This window comes from Branchiostoma belcheri, unplaced genomic scaffold (genome assembly GCF_001625305.1).
Source record: "Branchiostoma belcheri isolate BF01 breed outbred unplaced genomic scaffold, Haploidv18h27 scaffold66, whole genome shotgun sequence".
NCBI lineage: Eukaryota > Metazoa > Chordata > Leptocardii > Amphioxiformes > Branchiostomatidae > Branchiostoma > Branchiostoma belcheri.
The window spans coordinates 1802737-1822806 of NW_017804309.1; the positions used below are offsets into that span (position 1 = coordinate 1802737).

At 45.6% G+C, this 20070-nt stretch overlaps 1 protein-coding gene across 4 annotated transcripts in view; it reads right to left on the reverse strand.

The window, feature by feature from the left end:
- Positions 1-4368: 4368 nt before the first annotated feature.
- Positions 4369-20070, reverse strand: part of LOC109483798 — a 56527-nt gene continuing 40825 nt past the window's right edge. For 3 of the 4 annotated variants that reach the window (XM_019786919.1, XM_019786920.1, XM_019786922.1), the window contains 4 exons: positions 13631-18007; positions 12252-13292; positions 7250-7296; positions 4369-5372 (listed from right to left, as the gene is read on the reverse strand). In XM_019786919.1, coding sequence (XP_019642478.1) covers positions 5186-5372; positions 7250-7296; positions 12252-13292; positions 13631-18007 — 5652 coding nt within the window. In that variant the 3' untranslated portion in view covers positions 4369-5185. The remainder of the gene's footprint in view (positions 5373-7249; positions 7297-12251; positions 13293-13630; positions 18008-20070) is intronic. The other variant, XM_019786921.1, reaches the window with a different exon arrangement.

The following is a 20070-nucleotide window of genomic DNA, read 5'->3' on the forward strand; positions in this document are numbered from 1 at the left end:
CGTCACGTCACGTCACTAACGCACGTGTTTGTGCAATGTGAACCGTGCCGCGACTGACGTAAATCTCCAAGCAGATGTCCTGTGGCCCAGGCTTATTTGTGGCTAATTTTTTACGGTGTTTTCTTTGTACCTGGAATACGTTCGCGTGTTTCTTTAACCACGAAGCGTCTGTGATACAGATACAGACTTAGGGTGGCCCCTGTCACTGTTCTAAATGGTCCTTCCCAGCAGACGGGCACCTAATTAATGACACGTAGGACAGTTCCTCTGCGCTGTGACACATTCTCTTCCAAGTAGTCCGAAAAGGGAAAAAAACACACCCACTTATGCTGGTATTGCCAACCTGGGATACGCTTTCTTTTCACTTTTTCTTCTCGACGTATTTTTTATGTGCAACTTACTTGGAAGCGTGTGACAGCGATTAACACCTGTAGACATATATCTCTCAAAAGCCTCATTCGCAAGAACTCGATGATCGCTTGGTAAGACGCGCGCTCGGCAGATTGGCACTGATACAACTTCCAAGTCTGTTTCTGTAACCATTCTGTGTGGTCCTCGTTTGGCGAGCTTGCTGCCTAACTGATTGGATAGCGTAGTCTCCGAGCAGGTGCATGGCTTTGGCTCCAGGTGGCGTTCTACAGGCCTTTTGTGGAGTTTTGTAGGTCATTTCTTTATCTCTGGTGTTTTGTCACACATCGATCTCATTAAATAATAATGATAACCTTTATTATACATTCATGCCCTATCGGGCCCGCGGGCTAAGTACAGGTGAACAGATGAAGTAGGTATGTTTGTAGTACAAAATTAAAGAACCCACCACACTTCTCAATAACAGTTGGAGAACAAAAAGGCATCTATCCACTCTGAGATCAGGGCCGGTGTTTTGAAGTGAAACGCGGGACAGAGCAGGTCGGCAGATTCCCCGGGTGGCAGTTAAAGTTAAAACGTTACTCCGCCGCTTCTACGTGTTCTGAAGGACCCATATGCGATCTTACCCGAGTCGTAACGTTGCCGACTCAAACCCGAAAACGGCCCATTTGCGCCGCGTGTTGCCGCGCTCCGCTGCACTTAGCCTCGGCACACCAGCCACTCTTCTTGGTCTGTGTTTCTGATCTAATGTAAGCTCTCTGTGAGCCGCTCCTGCTCACTTCAAGTCTCTTCCAGGGCTTCAACCTGGGGCTCCTCGGCTATTTCGGTAGGTTTTTGCCCCGTCTGGATGTCGCACACCGGCTGTCTCGGGGACGGGATAAGTTGGGCAGGCAGCTGTAGAAGTTTACACTTTATTACAGTAGTCAGAGAGCCCGGGCCTGGATGCAAGGCATCGCATTTGTCATTGCAGATGGTCACGTCAAGACGGAAAGAGGGAGCTCCATGCGTTAGTCTCAAGAGTCATCCTTTACCGTATGATGTAAGAGACCCCTAACACTGTAACCGTAGGGGTTTGTGTGTTTGTGCCGCGGCTAAATACGCGAGCCCTAGCGAAGTAGCACTGCACTTCTAGCTAACGCCCGAGATCGGCTGGAAAGTAAAGAAGAAGCCCCAGGAGAGGCCGGTAACCAGGCTACACCCCGGCCTGATGGAGCGACCATTTGGTAAACTGTGGCACAGCCCATTACCCTCCCCGCCGCACATTATAACCCCGGCCTTAAGTGGCGGCCATCTCGGACCGACTGCAGCTGATGATGTTATTGTGTCCGTCGGGAGCCAGGCTAAACTCTGCCCTTTGACCGTACTTAGGGCTGATGAGGCCAGTGTTGTCTCCTTCAACGAATGTTAATACCTCAGGTCCTGTCTATATCTGCTGCTACGACGCAAATGCTGAACTCATGTTTCTTCCTAGATTGAGAATGCAGAGGGGTGTACAGTGAATGGGGGGCTTCAGGTGTAAGCCTAAGGTGTCAAACCTCTCCGCGTAATGAACCCAGCACACTTAACAAGAGGAGTAGGGTTGACCCAGCGCGGTCACAAAGGCAAGTCGTAGCGAAGCTGCATTGCGCTAAAATTCGGCTCGGTGAGAGAAGTTGCCGACTTGCATCCGCCTTAGTCCAGACTAACCACGCTGGCTGATAAACAGTAAAATTTAGCCAAATATGGAGAGTAATTTGCCAGGGGGTTGCGCCACTGCAGGGTTTCATTTGCCCGCGCAGCTTAAGTTGAAGGGAAATGTTACTCTTACTCCAGGTTACTCTCCTGGGCAATCATTCACCCTATATTTTGCCAAATTTTACTGTCCACAACCCCTTAGGCAGGTGTGGTGGAGGCTACGGTCGCCTGGCTGTAACGGTTTGTGCTTCCACCCATGTACAGGTGTTACTGTCCTGATACTTCCGCCAACATTCAAAACTTTAGCCTGGACGCCGCACTGTTTCGAGGGCCTACATAGGTCAGCTTCTCTGCTCCAGGGCCAACATGCCCCCGGTTGGAGATTACAAGAGAGTACGTATTCAGGAAGACCAGGGCACGGTCGCATCTTTACTTCGGACACAAGATGAGCAAGAAAGCGGGGCTATAAATATACTAGTAGTTGCCCTGTGAGCCGCAATTCTGTACACATACATCTGTCACTTTTCACATCGGTGTACTCAAAGTATGCTTCACAAATGTACTCTCGTGCACCACAGTCTCCATTGGTATCTGTGAGTTGCGGCACGTATATTATGAACATCCATCCATCTCGGTAGTTCCTTTTACGCACACTGCATCTAATGTACAGAATATTTCATTATATAACGTACTCCTTAGCTATGCACAAAGCTTTCAGCGAGAACCCCGAAAGCTTAACGGAACACAATATGAAAATTTTACTAAAACGCCAATTCAGTCGATACATTTAACTTAAGATGGAGCTTTTTATTCACTGTGATGCCAAGGGACGTCTTATAACCGTTACGCAAGTCTTGATTCCTACAAACCTTTTAACCAAAAAGACTTCGAACTCCTTGAGGATCTATTCGAAGACGGGCTCTCGCTCTACCTTCTTGGCTGAGTTCCAAGCTCGGGAAACCGTAATACCGGCATATCTCGCGAACTGATCAATACAACTGTTTCATTAATTTATGTGGTGAGACAGGCGAGTATACACGAGCCACAACGGATCCGTCACAGCGGCAAACGCACGGTTCTAGAGCAGAAACAGATCCTATAAAACTAACATTCAAACCGGAACCGTCCGGTATAGAGATCTAGTAACTCCACGGTGCTGCTAACTCAGTCACGCGTTTATATAGAAGGCCCCCTTTCCACTAGACTTGTTTGACCCTTGAGTTCATAATTTGAATATACATGCACGATGCAAAAGTATCATTTAAAAAAATCATACTTTTACATCGTTTTGCTATCCTTCAAAAAGGATAATAAAGCAGACAACGTTTAAAATCCGTTGACTATGACATTCGTCGAGCGATCTGACGAATATTTGGAAGATCATCGGTCGCAACCTCTAGCGGAAAGGGGATGTAACAGACATCTTATAAAACTACTAATAACATTCATACCAGAACCGTCCTGTATATCTACTATAGCTCACGTGCGCCGAGGATAACGGGTTTATAGAACTAATCTCTCAGGTATATAACAGAAATAAAGCCTACAGGCAACAACGGGGGAGGATAAATATCATATTATGTGTAGTTTATTTGCTTTATGGTTGTATCTGTCACTCGTAGATTTATATTGCTGTACCATTTGGTAATCTCTTAGCTGAAGCGTGTTTGAAAGCCCGGTAAAGCGGAGACAACAGCAGATAGGTGTATGTTATATATATATTAATATTTCATAAACATTTTCCTTGTGTATGAATCTGCATTCTACCATGACGGGATTATTCTATTTTTCGATACGATCGTATCGGTGAAAATGACCAAAGAAATTTAAAAAAGACTGAAAGTTGATTTGTATTAAGGCGTGGTCATATTTGCACATGCCTGTATTTCTGTTCTGTCCCTTGTGATCACACTGGAAAGTCTATCAGGAAAGTGGCCAGAGGGATGGACGATTACCAGTCTAATGAGGCAGAATAGCCATTTTCGGGCCAATCCGGAGCAGGTTGTACATAAGCCTGGACACATCAGGACCTTCCCACGACTTTGCTTCGGACAACTCCCCAACCATTCATGAAGGTCGCCACAGGGTTGGGAGTAGTCAGTAGCCTAGTAGCTCCAGTTCGCTCATCTCGAACAGAACGTGACTTTTTTTGGACGTTTGATACTCGGCTGGCCCGGGCCACTTTTGAAAAACTTGGTCTGGACACGGTTGGCCACCAGCCTAACCATACCTCCAAGTCCTCAGGCAACACCAATGCAATGTCTTGTTCCCTCTCCTTTTTGGTGTCTATAGTGATAATGACAAAATAAACACCATGATACTAAGTATGTTCAAAACCAGTTTTATTGCATTACTTAAGATGTTGGTATGATAAAAGGCAAGAGATGTTGTCTAATAATACAAAGATTACACTACTAAATACTTACCTGAAAAGTTGGTAAAAATGGCAAAAATCAAAATCCAAAATCCTGTTCTTGTAAAACTTACATAACTTAAATAGTGAAAACTTAACTTAGATAGGGATTTTTAGTTAAAAAAACTACAACTCTGCAACTACATGTCCTGTAATTAATATATTTGGATACAGGGCAAGTAAAAAAAACCCTGATAGTTGCACTTTTTCTGTACATTAAATTTACAGTGTAAATATAAGGGACACATAAAAAGGCCCTGGCCATAAAAATAGATACTTACAACTTCATCATAATGAGTTGCACTTCAATAGTAAAAATCTCACGACTATTTCCACAAAAATCTACATGTTTTAAAAACCTTACCTTGATATACATGTACATACTTTGAGTTGGACTGGGACATCCCCAAAAAATCAAAACCTCGGTTTATGTACACATATTTTTTCTTGGCTTTCACAAATCTAAAAGTTTTTAAAACCCCATAGCATATACATTTCATCATATACTACTTCACTTTCATAGATCTAAAAGTTGCAGAAACCTTAGCATATATACATATTTCATAACATTTTTCTTTGCTTTGCTGGTCACACCCTGCAGACTGTGAACACAGAGTATAAGGGAGAGGGGAGGGAATTTCTGGCGAGGGAGAGCAAATTTCCCTGGTGGTGCTCCTTAATGAGTCTCGCTGAAACCAAGCGGTACGGCGAGCGTACAACGTGGGTGGACTAGGTAGGGGAGGGCCCATTGATGTGGCGTAAGGTCGGGTGGATGGAGCGATGTAAGTTGTTCGCAGTTGTGCAACACTCTGGCTCCCACATCAGTGGCAGGAGGCTAACCAATAGAAGCACAAGGAACAGAAGGGCCTGGACCGGGAGGGCCAATCGCAGTACTCGCTTCAGACGTGGCCACGACCTGAAAAACACGGAAGAGAACTTGTTACTGCCAGCTTCCCAAATATGTTCAAGCTGACTTTGGGAGACAAAATCATAACCTTTCCTGGGAGCCACGAGTGTCAGGAAAAATGGTCCGCAAGAAGTCATCAGGACTTTTTATCCCTACATCTGCTTGGAGGCTGACTAAATACTGATCTCCATGCAGATGTTGGGAGTTGTAATGTTTTCCTGACAAGCAGCTCTCCCAGCGTGCACCAAAAGACTGTGCAGCCTGCCAGAAATCTTCACAATTTCCATCCCTACATCTACTTGGAGATTATCTAAACATTACTGGTAGCTCTCAAGATGCTTACGCTCAAAGGGGATCAAATTACTGCGCAGAATTTATTGTTTTCTTGCGTATTGATTGGGAGGGGGGAGGCCAAACGCTTTGTGGTCCCTGCAACAGATGAGCTTCGCCTGCGAACACTTAATTGGATTACTCAAGCTGCACGTCGGAAAAGGCCAATAATCCTCGGAAATATTTGGCCACAAACGGAGGGTCTGTTTGCTGCGACTCAGTTGGATGCTTTCCCGCGGAGGCCCCGGATATATTGCACTGTCGATTAAACCAGTGCAGGTCAATAGTGGGAGGCAGTGGTGCACACAGGGCAGAAGTTTGGCCAAGAAGAGTCGACATTCTGCTCGGACTGACCTTGAAGAGAACTCCAGTTGTCAGGCAGAAAGGTCGCTGCCGACATGGAAAATCAGGAATCTGGAAAATTGCCTCCAGTAATTTCTGGATAATTTATGGCCGTGGATGTTAATTTTCATTTCACAAGTACCTGCCTGTGGTCAGTTAAGCTTGTCGAACGATGGATAGCTGGGAAAACATTGAATCTCATGGCTACAGAGCTTGTCTTCCAAACCTCAACTGGCTAATTGCAATGAACTGCGATACATTAAGTGATCTGATGAGCCATCTAACCAAAAGTGTTCCAGGAAGTTTTGTTTTTTATCTTATAAGGGTGCTAATGATGGAAGCAACAAACAATAAAAGTCATTTTCTATTTAGCTAATTAGCAAAAAAACGTAGTTTGAATCCAAGCAGGTTACTAGTATTTTGTTTCTTTTGCAGTTACCCAAGCATGAAGACCAAATATGGATGCTTTATCACGGGAAGAATTTGTGAAACAAAAAAGTTGTTCTCCCTCACAGAAACAAACTGTACACAAACTCAACAACAAGCAATCCAGCGAAAGTCTTGCAGCTGTAAAGTTTTCGTGTATCAGAGAGTTGCTAAAAGTTGAAGGAAATATGAAAGCTTTTTCACAGGGAAAAATTGTGACCACTGGGAAGGGCCAATCAACCAAGAGCACTCCAAGGGCACAGGCCTGGCAACTTCAATTGCATATTTTATAGGGGAGATCAAAGGATGGGACCTTCGCTCCTAACTGGGCATCCGAGCCTTGATTGCGCCCTGGATGGCTTGCCCCCGCTAAGTCTGGTAATTACCTCCTGTCATTAGGAGATGATGGATTCCTTCCGACGTCACAGCTCCTTGAGGAATCGGGAAGGAAATCATTTTGTCCGCAGATGGAATTATCCATATACTTCAGCCTGGCCTGTCAGAAACCGTGGTGACGGCTGATTGGTCATCACCCCCCTGGCCAGAGGAGAGACCGAGAGGTTACGCGGTCTTCTCCAGACCAGAACGCGAACGTCTCACTTTGAAGGAAGAGCAGATGGATTCTGTCCATCCGCGGCTCCAGAAATCGCGGCGTGAATAATGCAGCGGGGGATCAACGACTGGCCAACCTGCCGCTCTTCATACTTCATATGCAATGTAGTGGCAAGACCCTACTAATTACCTGGCTGCGAGTTTATAGGAAAAGTTGAAAAGGCGGCAGTTCTTACCTGCTGTCCTCCTGATCAGCCTCCAGGGGTACCCTGCCTTCAGAAGCCTGCAGAAACAGACAAACTTTTCTTTGAACAACGAGGTTTCACATTAAACAAACATTTAGAAGTAAGGAAATAAAGTTTGCACCTTGAACAATTTTTCCTATTGAAATACACTGATGTCCTATGAGTATCTCTTGCACAGTTTGGTGTAAACACTTTGTGACACAGTCAAAATCCAAAAGTCTTTTTTTTAAACTACACAATTTGGTATAATCTAGGAAAATTTTGTGACCAAGATGAATAAACAAACTTTTTCAAAGTAGTTTTCAGAGTAGTATTTTCCACTAAAACCTGCTTTAAAGAGCAGACAGAAGAGCTGCGGAGTCAGTGCTATTGTACATCTGCTCCCAGCCCGTGTGCTGTAAAACATCCATTAAACCTCACCAAAAAGACTGGACCCAACGGGCCTGAACACTCCCAGGCAAATATGTCATACTTTACAATCTGCAGGGTATCTGTTTTCCTGTCAAACAAAGGTCTAAACATCCCCGGGCTCATTTTTCATGGCCTTCCTCCCCAAGTTCCCAGCAGTTTGACCCCTGGAAGATTAAATCATTACTCGTCTGACCTTTGTGGAAATAGTGGGGAGCGGGAGCGGAGTGTTTCTATTATAGCAGCGTCCATTTGTTAGGAGCGCAGGACAAGCGGAGGAATAAGGGAGGAAGGACGATGTGAGATTGATGGAGGAGCAGGTTGTTCCATCATGTCTGGATTCCACTCCTGGCAAAGGGCTGGTCTGGTCCGACATCAATTGGCTTTTGCTGATGATGTGGGGCCAACTGAGGAATGAGTCTGGATCAACCACTAGCCAGAACAACTTAAAAATGTGTGAAAATGCCCAAGTGGACCTATAAAATCTGGACTATATCGAAAGGTGGTTACTATAAACAGGATTCTTAATGCTTGTGTCAATAGGAAAAATTATCTAAGGGGCCACCAAAAAGTGGTCACAATTGACCAGGTGATTCTCTTCTTATATTATGTTGAGGTGGACACTGGTACAGGTTTGACTGTATATCAATGGCCAGGTGGTGGTTCTTATGTACAGCTGGTTCTTATGTACAGGGTCGATTGTATCTTTCGGGAAAATAGAAATCAGCAAAAAAAAAACAGTCAGTGTATGACATATTCAAAAAGAGAGTCAACTTGTAGGAATACTGTACTGCTTCAGTTTGGGGAAAATAAAAAAATCAGTTGTCTTTAACTGATGATTTGGAACAAAGGAACACTATTGTCTATGATGTACATGAAAAGTAAGCCCACTTGTAAACATACTGTACAGCTTAGTCAGGTAAAAAACTGAAACTTACACAAACCTCCAGATGTTTTCCCTTGCACAATGATAGCCATATTTCCGTGAGAACAAAAGACAACTGTTACCAGCCTTCCAACCCAATACATTCTGCCAATCTTCTTTTCTTCTTCCATTTTCCCACTCTTTGATCAAGGTCGGCCTCCGATCTTAAATAGGACAAGTTCCTGCATGACTGGCCGACCAGAAAATTAGCAGGCTTAAGAGATAACTCGGAGTCTGACCACATTCTCAAGGAGTCTTGCAAGTCCTGCATATTTCATGTCCCGGCTATTTCCTCTGATGGTGCAATAACAACAGCCCATTTCACCACGGGACAAAATCCCACAACACTCTTTACACCCTCACCGAAGGATGATAGAATTTTGTATCATGAACTCTCAGAGTTTTCATTTTTACAGGCTGTTATGTGGACATTAGCAGAGTAATGGCAGGATTACAACATTGAAAGTGTCTGGTCTGGCCTGGTGCAGGGTTCGAACCCCTGGAGTAAAAGCCGAGGGCAGATGGTTACGGGACGACTCGGCGCATCAGATGACCAATCTCGGATGAATTTGTACCCAATAACGGTCTATACCTACGCGTGATCCCCCGATCTATGAAAAATTGGGCCCGGCGATGGAAACTGTAGACCGCGATCAGGACACGGCCAGAAGATCAATCAGCATGCCGGGGGAATTAGGGGGCATTGGGATCGGAAAATGCATGCAGGGCTTTGGTCAGATAGGAGGGTATTATCCTGCACAGCTGTAAGGGGCCAGACCCAAGCAGCTGATAACCAGAGCTGGGGGCACGATAAGGCCACAACAAGTTAACTTGTTGGTTTCTGGAATTAAAAAAAATGATGAACACTTTTAGAAAGAGGGCAATACAAAAACAGACGTGCACAGAGGTACAGACTTTGTCCTTAGACCCTGTTTGCATGTTGATATTCCAGTTCAGCACTATTGTCTGAAATCCAAGAACCAAGAAAAAAAATTAGATTGGTGTGGCCTGAGAAGAGCTCCCCACAAGGGGTGGGTCAGCCACAGAGGTAGACAAAACACTTTCTAGGCAGTATCAACATTACAGGCAGCAGGCTACCAGGGAGAGGGACACAGCCAATTAAACACCATCACCAGGACCAGTACACACACAGTAGGGTGGTCCACTCTCCCACACCTTACTGCTGGCTAGTCTCCACCAGACATCCTCTGGTGGCTGAAGAATACTGTAAATCCTAAATTTTTTTGTGATGATAAAATTTTTGTGCTTTTCTGTGGACCTCTTACTGCAAAATCACAAATGTGAGTTTTGTATTATTGCTGTACTACAGAATTGTTTCGAATATGAGTTTCAAATGTTGACTTTACTGCTTTTATTCCCTCACAAAACCAATATTTCAGCATCTGTAAACTGCAAGTCATTTTGACATCAGATTGCATATCATACTTCCCTTAAGGTATCTGGTGCATGTGCGTTACTTCCACAGCAAACATACATCTCTCTTATCAGTGGACTTCATGTTGAACGTCTGGTTATTTATTATCATTTTCTTAAACAAATTTGCTCAGTGCAAGGCCAAAAGACCACTTCTAGGCACTGAACTACATGCTGGTTTATGTCAGAATCAGATATATCATAATTGTGACAAGCTCGACTTACTGAAAGTGAAGACTATCTGACCCAATAGGAGAAGCAGGGGTTGCGAAGGCCACTCTGGAAAATTTTGCACCATTCCCAGAATGGTTTTGATCCACCTACAGCAAGAAAAAACCCTACTCTTTTCAAGTGTGGTGGGTTCTTTAATGTGCCCGAGTGCGACTCTCCTCATTCAGGGGTTTGTTCATAAGAAATGTGATGGGTGAAACATGCAACACAAACGTGTTCTGATTCTATTTCGTTAACCTTCAGGCATACAAACTATCCCAATCAAGATGATAAGAAGATGACAAGTATACTTGACCTTCTCCCTAACATCTTTATCAGTACAAATTTAGTGCCAAAAGGCTACATGAGCAGGGAGAGGATTAAAATATATTGTGTATGCACTCAGACAACAGTAATGGTGAAACACGCCACACCAGAACTACACAGACCCTGCATGTGGACCTTGACCCAAATGTACTTTAGCCAGACTTGAAATACTGGGTACATATGCATTTTCATGCACCTGAAATTGGAGCTGCACATAATTTTTTACTGTGGGTGCACTGGTGCTCCTTATATGTATGTAGATATTTGTGCAGGATTATGTAGTAAGGCATTATATTGCACTGTAAACCAGTATGCAGCATATTCTTGAGGCTTAAGTGTCAGAAACTTTGAAACTTTATTAGAATAACCATTAGCGGAAAATACTAAAACATTTATTTTTTCTGTTTAAAGTTTTACGGTGGTCATAGAAGTTCAAAACTTCAAGACATTCCCCATTGTTTTTGTTCAAATCTCTGTGCACCTCAAGTTTTATGTTAGGTGCACCGGTGCTCTGATTCCCAAAAATGAATTTCGAGCCCAGTACACAGACCCTCCACATGGACCTTGACCCAAATGCACTTCAGCCAGACTTTGTCTGTTTGCATTCTAACCTCTCCATGGTAGGTCTAATTCAATCTTTGCCTCATACATTACATTTCACACCACCAGTCACTCAGTATGCTGCCTGACAAGCACCCTGGTTTACCAACAGTCCCCAAGGCTACACTAATTCAACTTCTAGGTTCTTTGATTAACGCATGCAGCTTTATCCTTATCTGATTTGAAAATAATTACCATTCAGGATGTGGATGAACTCAAACTTGTTCATATTTTGGTATCAACACTTGAAGGAATTTTTTGCCTTCCTAGCTGTTACAGTTGTTCCATGTATAAATACTTAGTACATTAAAAGTTTAAAAATTCATTGTTGGAAATGTCAAACAGTCTGTTGTGTTGACTTTATGGTTCCTGTGTGCCTGTTTTTTTATCAGTCTTATCTTTATTTTGCCTGCCTGCTCAACTGATCTCCCACAAAAAACGGTGACCAAGAAATCAAGTTGGTGTGGCCTAAATGAGCATCACATTCTCACACTGTCCAAATCCAGACTTGGGTTTCCCACCCGGCACATTGGGAAGTCTGGTGGCAAAACCACAGCAGCATGGCAGCTAGCCAAAACAAGCCAGGGCCCAGACACTGTTGTTATTCCCCTAATCACACATCAAGTTACAGGGCAAGCTGATTGTTGCACTGGTTACCGCAAGGCCCACACCAATTCATTTTCTTAGTTCTCGGATAAAAAAAAAAGGAGATGGGGGTTCAAAGAGACGTAAAACATGAAAACAGAGCCTGAGGAGAAATTTTGGCACAGTTTCAGCAGGTGAATGTTGTCAGGCTCATGTTTGTCTTTGTCATCATTCATTCTGAACTCTTGCCTTGTTTTTGCCTTGGGATGTCATCCCAAGGCAAAAACAAGGCAAGATCATGTCATAGAGCCAAAGAAACAATTTGATGTAGCAGGCAAGCAGACATTACCACTGCTATCTGACCAGGGCTCATTATTTTTCTCTCCATTTCTGTTTTCATTCTTACCTCTTAAATGCTTCAACATGTCTGAGAGACAAGGAATCAAACTGGTGTGTCATTAAGGAAGCCTACTGTTACACTGATAGCCCACAAAGCTGCCTTACCCTGCAAATGGCCATGTGTTTGGTGGTGGGCTGTCTGTGGGTTGGCTGGACCGCCGGCTCTGGTTTCCCGCACCTGATGAGGTGGGCTGGTGGCTCTGCAATGGGTTTCCTGCACCTGATGAGGGGGGCTGGTGGCTCTGCATGGGGAACACCCCCAGTAGACAAGTCTGCTTCTGCTGACCCACTGCGATGTTGCCAGGGCAGAAGGAGATCATCAGGCTTGGCGCCATGACCTACCTGGTCTTGGCACCTTGTTGAGGAGGTGGCTGTCTCTTCAGACATGTTATCTAACTGTGGGGGTAGGGTCCCATCTAGGGGTCCCAACTGCAAATTGCTCCCAGCAAGTCTTTGTGGCTGGGGGCGGCTGAGTGCCTGGCTGTTGTGGGAGGGAGCCTCAGTCCCATGACTGGACTGGAGTGTTTGCACAGTGGTGTGTGACTCCTTTGTATACGACATGGCTCCTTCAAAAGAAGCAATGTCTTCACCATTCTGGTTATCCAAATCCTTTCCACGTAAGGTGCTTACACCCTCAGCACTACGCAACGCAACAGACAGCGAAGAAACTTCTTCAGCTTGATCTCTGGAAAGGTCTGAGCTTGTTTCTCCTCCATACCCTGCAGCTGACTCTTTCCCCTGGCAGTCACAAGCCTGCAGTGCCTGATGTGACAGCTCACTTGAATCAACATCTTCATGCTCCTCAACTTCTAAGGTGTTCCTGCCAATGCCTGTCTGTGATGAGACACTCCTGCATTGTGCAACAGCATCTCCTTGAGGCAAGGTACCGTTGGGATGCTGTGAATTTGAAGAAGAACATTTCCCAGCTTCTTTGCTGAGAAGTTGAATCCCATCTGTGCTAAACCCTGATGTCCCAACATCACCGCCTGCCTGTGATCCTCTTGATTGACAGGTGTCAGTCACCAGGTGCTGCATGGATGGCATAGATGGTTGATCAGGCATTTCGGAGACATTACTACAGTTGACCCCGCTGGTGGACAAGCTGTCAGTAGTTGTTATTGCCCTTCCCCTCCCACCGTGCAAAATCTGGAAAGAAATGGAAAGAGACTACATGACAATCTACATGACATGACAAATTACATACGGTTTTTATGTATCTTATATAAAAAAAGGCTTCACTTTATGTGTTAGGTAACTCTGTTACTGTTGTTCTTTTGAATGTGTCAAAACACAAAATGTCTTTTTTATGGTTTGAACATGTCAGAACACAAAATGTCTTTTATATGTCATATACATTGCAATACAAGATCAATTTGTTTTTCCTATCTCATACAAACTCCTGCATGAGATTTGGCATGTCAATAGAATATCAATTACAAAATGAAGATGGTTTGGCCTTAGGTTGACATGCTGGACCCACTGACCTGCTGGGTGGTTGTCTGTGAAGCAGTGGAGAGGTGAGATGGCGCCGGTCTGCTGTCCACTACACTGGCTGCTGAGAATGCAGTTGATGAAAGTTCCCTCTCACCCTGTGATGCATTGCCGAGTGCTGGCATGTCCTCCTCCCCACCTGCTGGCTGTCGTACCAGTTCAGCAGAATCCTCAGCAGTGAGTTTTGGGTCATTGTACACCTTGCTGTTGACCCCGACTGAACTACTGTGCTCACTGGTGCCCGGCTGGCCCTGTGTTGCAAAGGCACTGCTGGTAGTGGTCTGTTCTGTGGGCTGAGGCTCTGACTCAACTTCAGCATCACAAAAACCATTGTGGGCATTGTGGTTGCCCCGTGCGGTGGTAACAGCTTTGGTGGTAGAATATGATGGACTGTAATCTTCTTTTTGGATCCCAATGCTGTATACAGTTGACTGGAATGAACCCAACTGTCCCTGCTCCACTTTCTTAGTGGTAGCAGGCACAACTGAGGAGTTGACCTGCCAGTCTGCACCATGCTCAAACTGTCCACTGTCTTTACTTAGCTGCAGTCCCTCTACATTTGGAACTTCTTGACAAGCCTGGTCATAGGATGGTGGACTGAGGCCCTTCCCAGTGTCATCCTGGTCTTCATGTCTGCCATTGCAAAGACCATCAGTCTCAGTTTCCACTGCAGTTCCAAAGGCAAAGTTGTTTTGTGGTACCCCATTGGTCTCAGTACCACTGTGCTGCAGTGCCTCTGCCTTACCTGCAGAGTGAAGGCAATGATGGTCCACAACTACTTCTACCTGCCGTTGGTTGACACAGGTACCGTTGGCCTGATGTGTTGCAGCAAACGTTGCTATTGGACTGACAAAACACTGCAGTGGGATCTTACGAGGGACAATCCTTCTCCGTCCGAAACAACCAGCATCGCTGATGGGCAGGTCTCCATTTACAGCTTGTTTTGATGATGGTTTACTGTCTGGACAATGACCATTAGTGTCTTTGGCTGTTTCCACAAATTCTGTATCAAATGGATTTATTGTTTTAATTTCTTGATCTGGAAAGGCACAAGGCATCTGCACTTGTTCATCTACCGAATATTTGGTCCCTTTCGCATAGCAACTTTCGTTGCTGATGAAGTTTGATCTGTTGTTCTGACTGTCTTCATGAGTGGCTGTAGGGGGTGGAAATTCTTGTGAGCTGCTGTCAGAAACCTGGAGTGTTTTTTCCGCATGAGTGCTATTTGTGATGATTTGCTGAGATACAAAGTCTTCCCCTTCTTCTTCTACCAGTGCAGGAGTTTGGAGTGTGGATGTTCTGTTTTTGAAGTTTGGTCCACATGATGCATCCTCATTCAAGTCATGCTCTTCTCCTGAGAGGAAAGTCTTTGATCCTGACAGCATTGTAGTTGTCTCATTGGACTCTTTAACAGTAGAGGCGTCAGAATCACTTCCACTCGCATCCAGCGGTGGCCTCTGCCCGCCGAACCCATTTAGCAATTCCTTCAGGTTCTTTGTTGTTTCCTCCAAGATGGCTCCGCTGCTTGCAAGGTCGTCAATCTGTTTGTAAGTCCTTTTCTCCAGGAGCTCTAGGTCAGCCTCTGTACCTGAGGGAGGGTACCAGAAGTGTTCCTCCTCTTTCAGTAGGGCGTCATCCTCCTCCACGTCAATCAAACCCACGTCGATTCCACGGGAGTAAGGTGGTAAGGCCAAAAAGTCCTCCTCTGCTAGCAACTCTCTCTCCAGACTTTGGAAGCGACGGAACATTTCATCATCTTCAAACTTTGCAGAAGGTGAGGCTGGTGGGTGATTGCCGAGGATTCCCTCCTGAGTCCAAAGTGTGTTTGAGGAATGATAAGGTATTGATCTGCCGCTGCTGGCCTGGATGCCTTCCCAGCCTGATATTGCAGAATCTGGCACATCTCCGCTGTCAGTGGGTCCAGCACCATGTCGTAAATCTGCTGCTGCCTCAGGTCCACATAGCGAGGATGAAGAGTTGGCGAGCACTTCGCATCCATTTCCAGCATCTCCATCACCTGTTCCCATTCCAGAGCCATCAGCAAGTCCCTTCTGGACATAGCTCGAGGCAAACTGGTCCAGCATTTCTCCCCTGGTTACCACTTCAGTGGCCTGGTTATAGATGTTTTGCATGACCACTCCTGCGTTTCTGGTGGTGGGGATGCCCCCTGTTTCACACTCCGGGAGGTGTTTAGTGGTGACTAATGATCGGTGGCACTGTGTGCTGCCATTACCACTCGCCCCATTTGTCATCCTCCCATCACTGTCACTGTCCCCCGAGCTCCCCGACGTCCCCCTGTCACTCCCCGCTCCCGGTTGGCCCGTCGCGGTGGTGACAAATGACACCTGGCGTGCTGCCTCTGTATGATAGCCGTTATCTCCGGGTGCGGTGATAAATTCCGCTGCTCTGGAGCCGTGTCCCGAGTGCTTATCTGGGGATGTAGGCACACCTGACATTGGCCCCCTGTAATCGACATCTCCGATAAGACTGGCTGATGGATGAAGCTGCCTGATGCCTGGGCCATCCCCCTGGTGCCATAAAACATCACGACCGGTCATTTCCTCTTCATGCAACTGCCATCCTCTGGTGCTTAATGTCCCAGCCTGACTATGAAGGGATGATCCCACCCCCCTTGCAGAGCTGCTGAAACTATATCCGTCCCCTCCCTGTTGTGTCGTATCCACCAATCCTGAAACCCTTGACTCCAAGGAAGTGGGCTCATTCCCAAGAAGACCATTGCCATATCTCCGGAAAAAGTACTTCCTGTCTTCCTCTGATCTTTTGCACTGCTCTTCAGCAGGGAACTCATTTGTTGTCCTGTCTGCTGTGCATTCTGGCTCTCCCAGATCAAACCCCTGTACTGCATACTCAGCAGGACAGTCGTCTGTGGTAGCAAACAAGGCTGAAGATGCATCCTCAGAGCTCTCTTCCTCATGCCTTTCCTCCTTCCGACGACTTCCCGACTTTCCCCCTTTCCTCCTGTGGTCCTCTTCCCTGTACCCCAGTGTCGATAATGGGGTGCATTCATAACTACTCATGCCACTGTCCCACTCCATGGAGTCTGCTGCATTCTCCTCATCGTAACAGCTCAGCAGCAGGCTTGCGACGTCGACATCGTCTTCCCGTTCATCATACTCCTCTTCCTCGTAGCATCGTGCGCTGTCGCTCTTACTACTGCCGTTTGTCTGTCTCAGCTTGGAGACAAACGGGCTCGTTGTATCCATTACCTCCTGCAGGATCTCCAGGGTTCTGTCACTCAGGCCATACTTGCGATAGCCCTGGGCAGAGTCTGTGGATGAGTCATTCTCTAAAGACTTAAGCGCACTATCCCTTACAGCGCCTGCCTCCTCCTCTGTCTCCTTGTGGACTGAGTTCCTCGTAAATTCAGCATTTGATCCTGACTTCGTGTCTTGTCTGTGGTACCAGCTTGGATCTTCCTCCAGCTCATCTTGTTCCTTCGGGTGATCATCCTCCAGGGACATCAACAATGCCTCCTGGTCACTGGATATCCCGCTCTCCCTGCTGTGGTACATCTCCTCCTCTTGTGACACAAACTCGGCCCCAACTGGTCCTGCCTCCAGCTTGTCTGAAGCTACCAGGGGAAAAGCCATGCTACTTTTCCCTTCCTGAGCCTTCAGCAGTTCTGAGTCGGACTGAGTCAGCAGCGCAGAGCTCATCAGGTGGCCGGCAATCCTGCTGAATAGTTCCCTCTTGGACAGATTCAGAGCTTGCGGGACTGTGTGAATCTCGACAACCCCTAAAACATTGAGTCCCTCGTCAAGCGACATAGTCCTGTCTACCAGAACACCCTTGATAGTGGCAAACAAGTTGTTGTCTCTCATGTCACCGTTGTCCTCATCTAACAGAACTTCAGAGTCCAATGTCACTATGGCGGATGCCACAGATGAGGATTGGGATGTTTGTTTGTTGAAGTACAGCTCCTTACTTGGTTTACGGGGCTTCTGTGGGCCAATGTCGCTTGTTGAACGCCTGTTCCTACTGAACAGAGAGTCATCACTATAAGGGTTTAATGAGCAAGTGCTGTGCCTTTGGTCTGTGTACTTCTTTGGCATCCTCCTCTTTGGCCTGACGTCCCCATCACTGTGTGAAAGGCCCTTTTCTCCTTTCTGTTTCGCTCTCCGAACTTCAGTCTCAAAGTTGTGAGAAGCCTGCCTCCTAGTTTTCCTGAATTCTGCACTGCCATGCACAATGGACTCGTACTCTCCAGCGTCGAAGGGGATGACATCGGCGTCGGAGGGAAAGTCCTCAAGGTCCAAGGACGTGTCAGTCGACCCTGTGGCAACTTCGCTCAGCGTTGATGCAGAAGATGAGAGGTCGTAGCGCCCCACGGTGGTCTGGTACAGGCCCTGCTGGGGAGCAAAGCAGGCAATTCATTTAGTATAGAGAATTCTATCGTACAGCATACAAAGCAAAATGGTTCTACCGTCTTTTTTTAAATTTTAAATCAAAGGATACACTAATAGGTGCATTGAAAATTCTGGACCAGGAGTAAATCGATATGCAAATACATGTAGTTGTGTTTACCAGGTATACATAATGTATGTATATTACTGTTGGACAAAGTGAATTAGCAATATTGGACTAAATTGAATGCATTTCAATGATACATGTATCTATAATGTGTATTCAAAGTTCTTTAAACGCATGATGCTAGGCTGGCAACTATTTCACCTAAAGGGCTCCAGCCTGCTGAAAGTAGTTAACAATGGAAATATATATGTACCATGAACAGTTTTGCCTAACTATAAGTACCCTGATGAGAGTTTTATTTGCCTAACTGTTGGCCTGAGGCTGATCCTGCCCTGATCCCACTGTGATTGAAAAGAGCACATTATCCATCTTCTTCAGCTGCCAGATCGCTATGAACTGGGAAACAAGAGCTTTGATATACTTATTGGAGTAAATGCTCATGTACAGAAATCCATTCCATAACATGCATTTTTCACGTAAACTAGAAGAAGCGGAACGTTTATCATGATGTACCCCTGGCCTTGGGGTACTTTGGGACTGGGAGAAAGAGCAGGCCTGCCAGCAACAAATGTTTTGTACCTGATCCATTATCGTGCCGTGAAATATCAACAGAAATATCCCATTGGAACCACACCATAACAAATGGGCTGTCAATAAAGCACTCATAACACCGTGCATTCCTACATGAGACAATGAGCGGTGTGTCTGCGTCGATTAGTATCAGGACTGCTGTGCAATTTTGCCGGAACAGCGACTGGAACGTCAACGAAATGTCAAGGCGAGAACTTTGACCTTCAAACGCTGCCGCTCGCCCTCCTCAAGCCTGAACCATGGCCCCTGCTACGGGCTCAGGCACGAATAACCCAACACTATTTACAGTACTTTATGATCCATACCGATTCTCCCTTAATACCAAGCGAAAACGGAGGCTGGTTGGGTCAGGCCCAAGCTGAAGACGGAGGCTTCCCCATCCGTCATGCGACCTTCATATTGTCATCAGACTCAAATGAGCAATCTCCAGCCCGTGCCTCGGGCATAATATTTCATTCTCGGGCCAACCTGTCGTTGATTTTGACCCAACGCAGCAGCGCCCTGCCTCGTGAGGAAGCAATTTCCCAGCACATCTTTTCCTGCCTAAATCATCAGCCACTCGGCGGATTTTTCTGTGGTTGAAGAGGCTCTTGATGAATGCTCGCAACTTTTTCAAGACCTTATAGACTTTGAGATGATGAAATATTAACACGTCTGGGTTATCTTATCATGTTTCTGCACTGCTTTCTTTGGGGCTCCATCTCTGTCATTCTGATCAAACAGTTGTTTAAAAGGCAAAACAATTTCATTCTTCAGCCAAATAACCTGAAATTTGGCATGGGGAACTTCTTGATGAATGAGTAAACTTTTCATAAAGCTCCAAGACTTTAGAACGTTGAATTATCAAATCTGACTAATCTGATATTTAGTAGATTTATTTGTTCTCGGGCAGAATTAATCCCTCATACGTGGTGCACTAATCCATGCAAGATTACAGTCAAGTCTTTTGTGTTGTGTCAGAACTTCTGATTCCCTTACATCTGCAACAAAAGACTGATTACACTTTGATGACATTTAGTCAATTCAAGTGGAGTTCCCTGCTTTGTTGCCCCACGTTGGTTGGTAAAATGATTGAAACACTTGTTTTGTAACATCAAATCCTCTTACTATTATACCATACTAATCCCTTCACCTCAAATCCCTGTGGAGATATAATGGTCATTGTATCCATTGGCCCAGAGCTGGTTAGTTACGCTGTTTGACTTTCTGGATGTGCAATACAGAAACAGTTAGAAGGCAATTTGGAGCCCTATATGTAGCTCTATAAAATCTACAGTTGCAGAGCCTCCCCTAACATAGCTTGTGCTTTCATGTAGCAACACTAAATATTGTACAGTGGAACTCGTTGCAA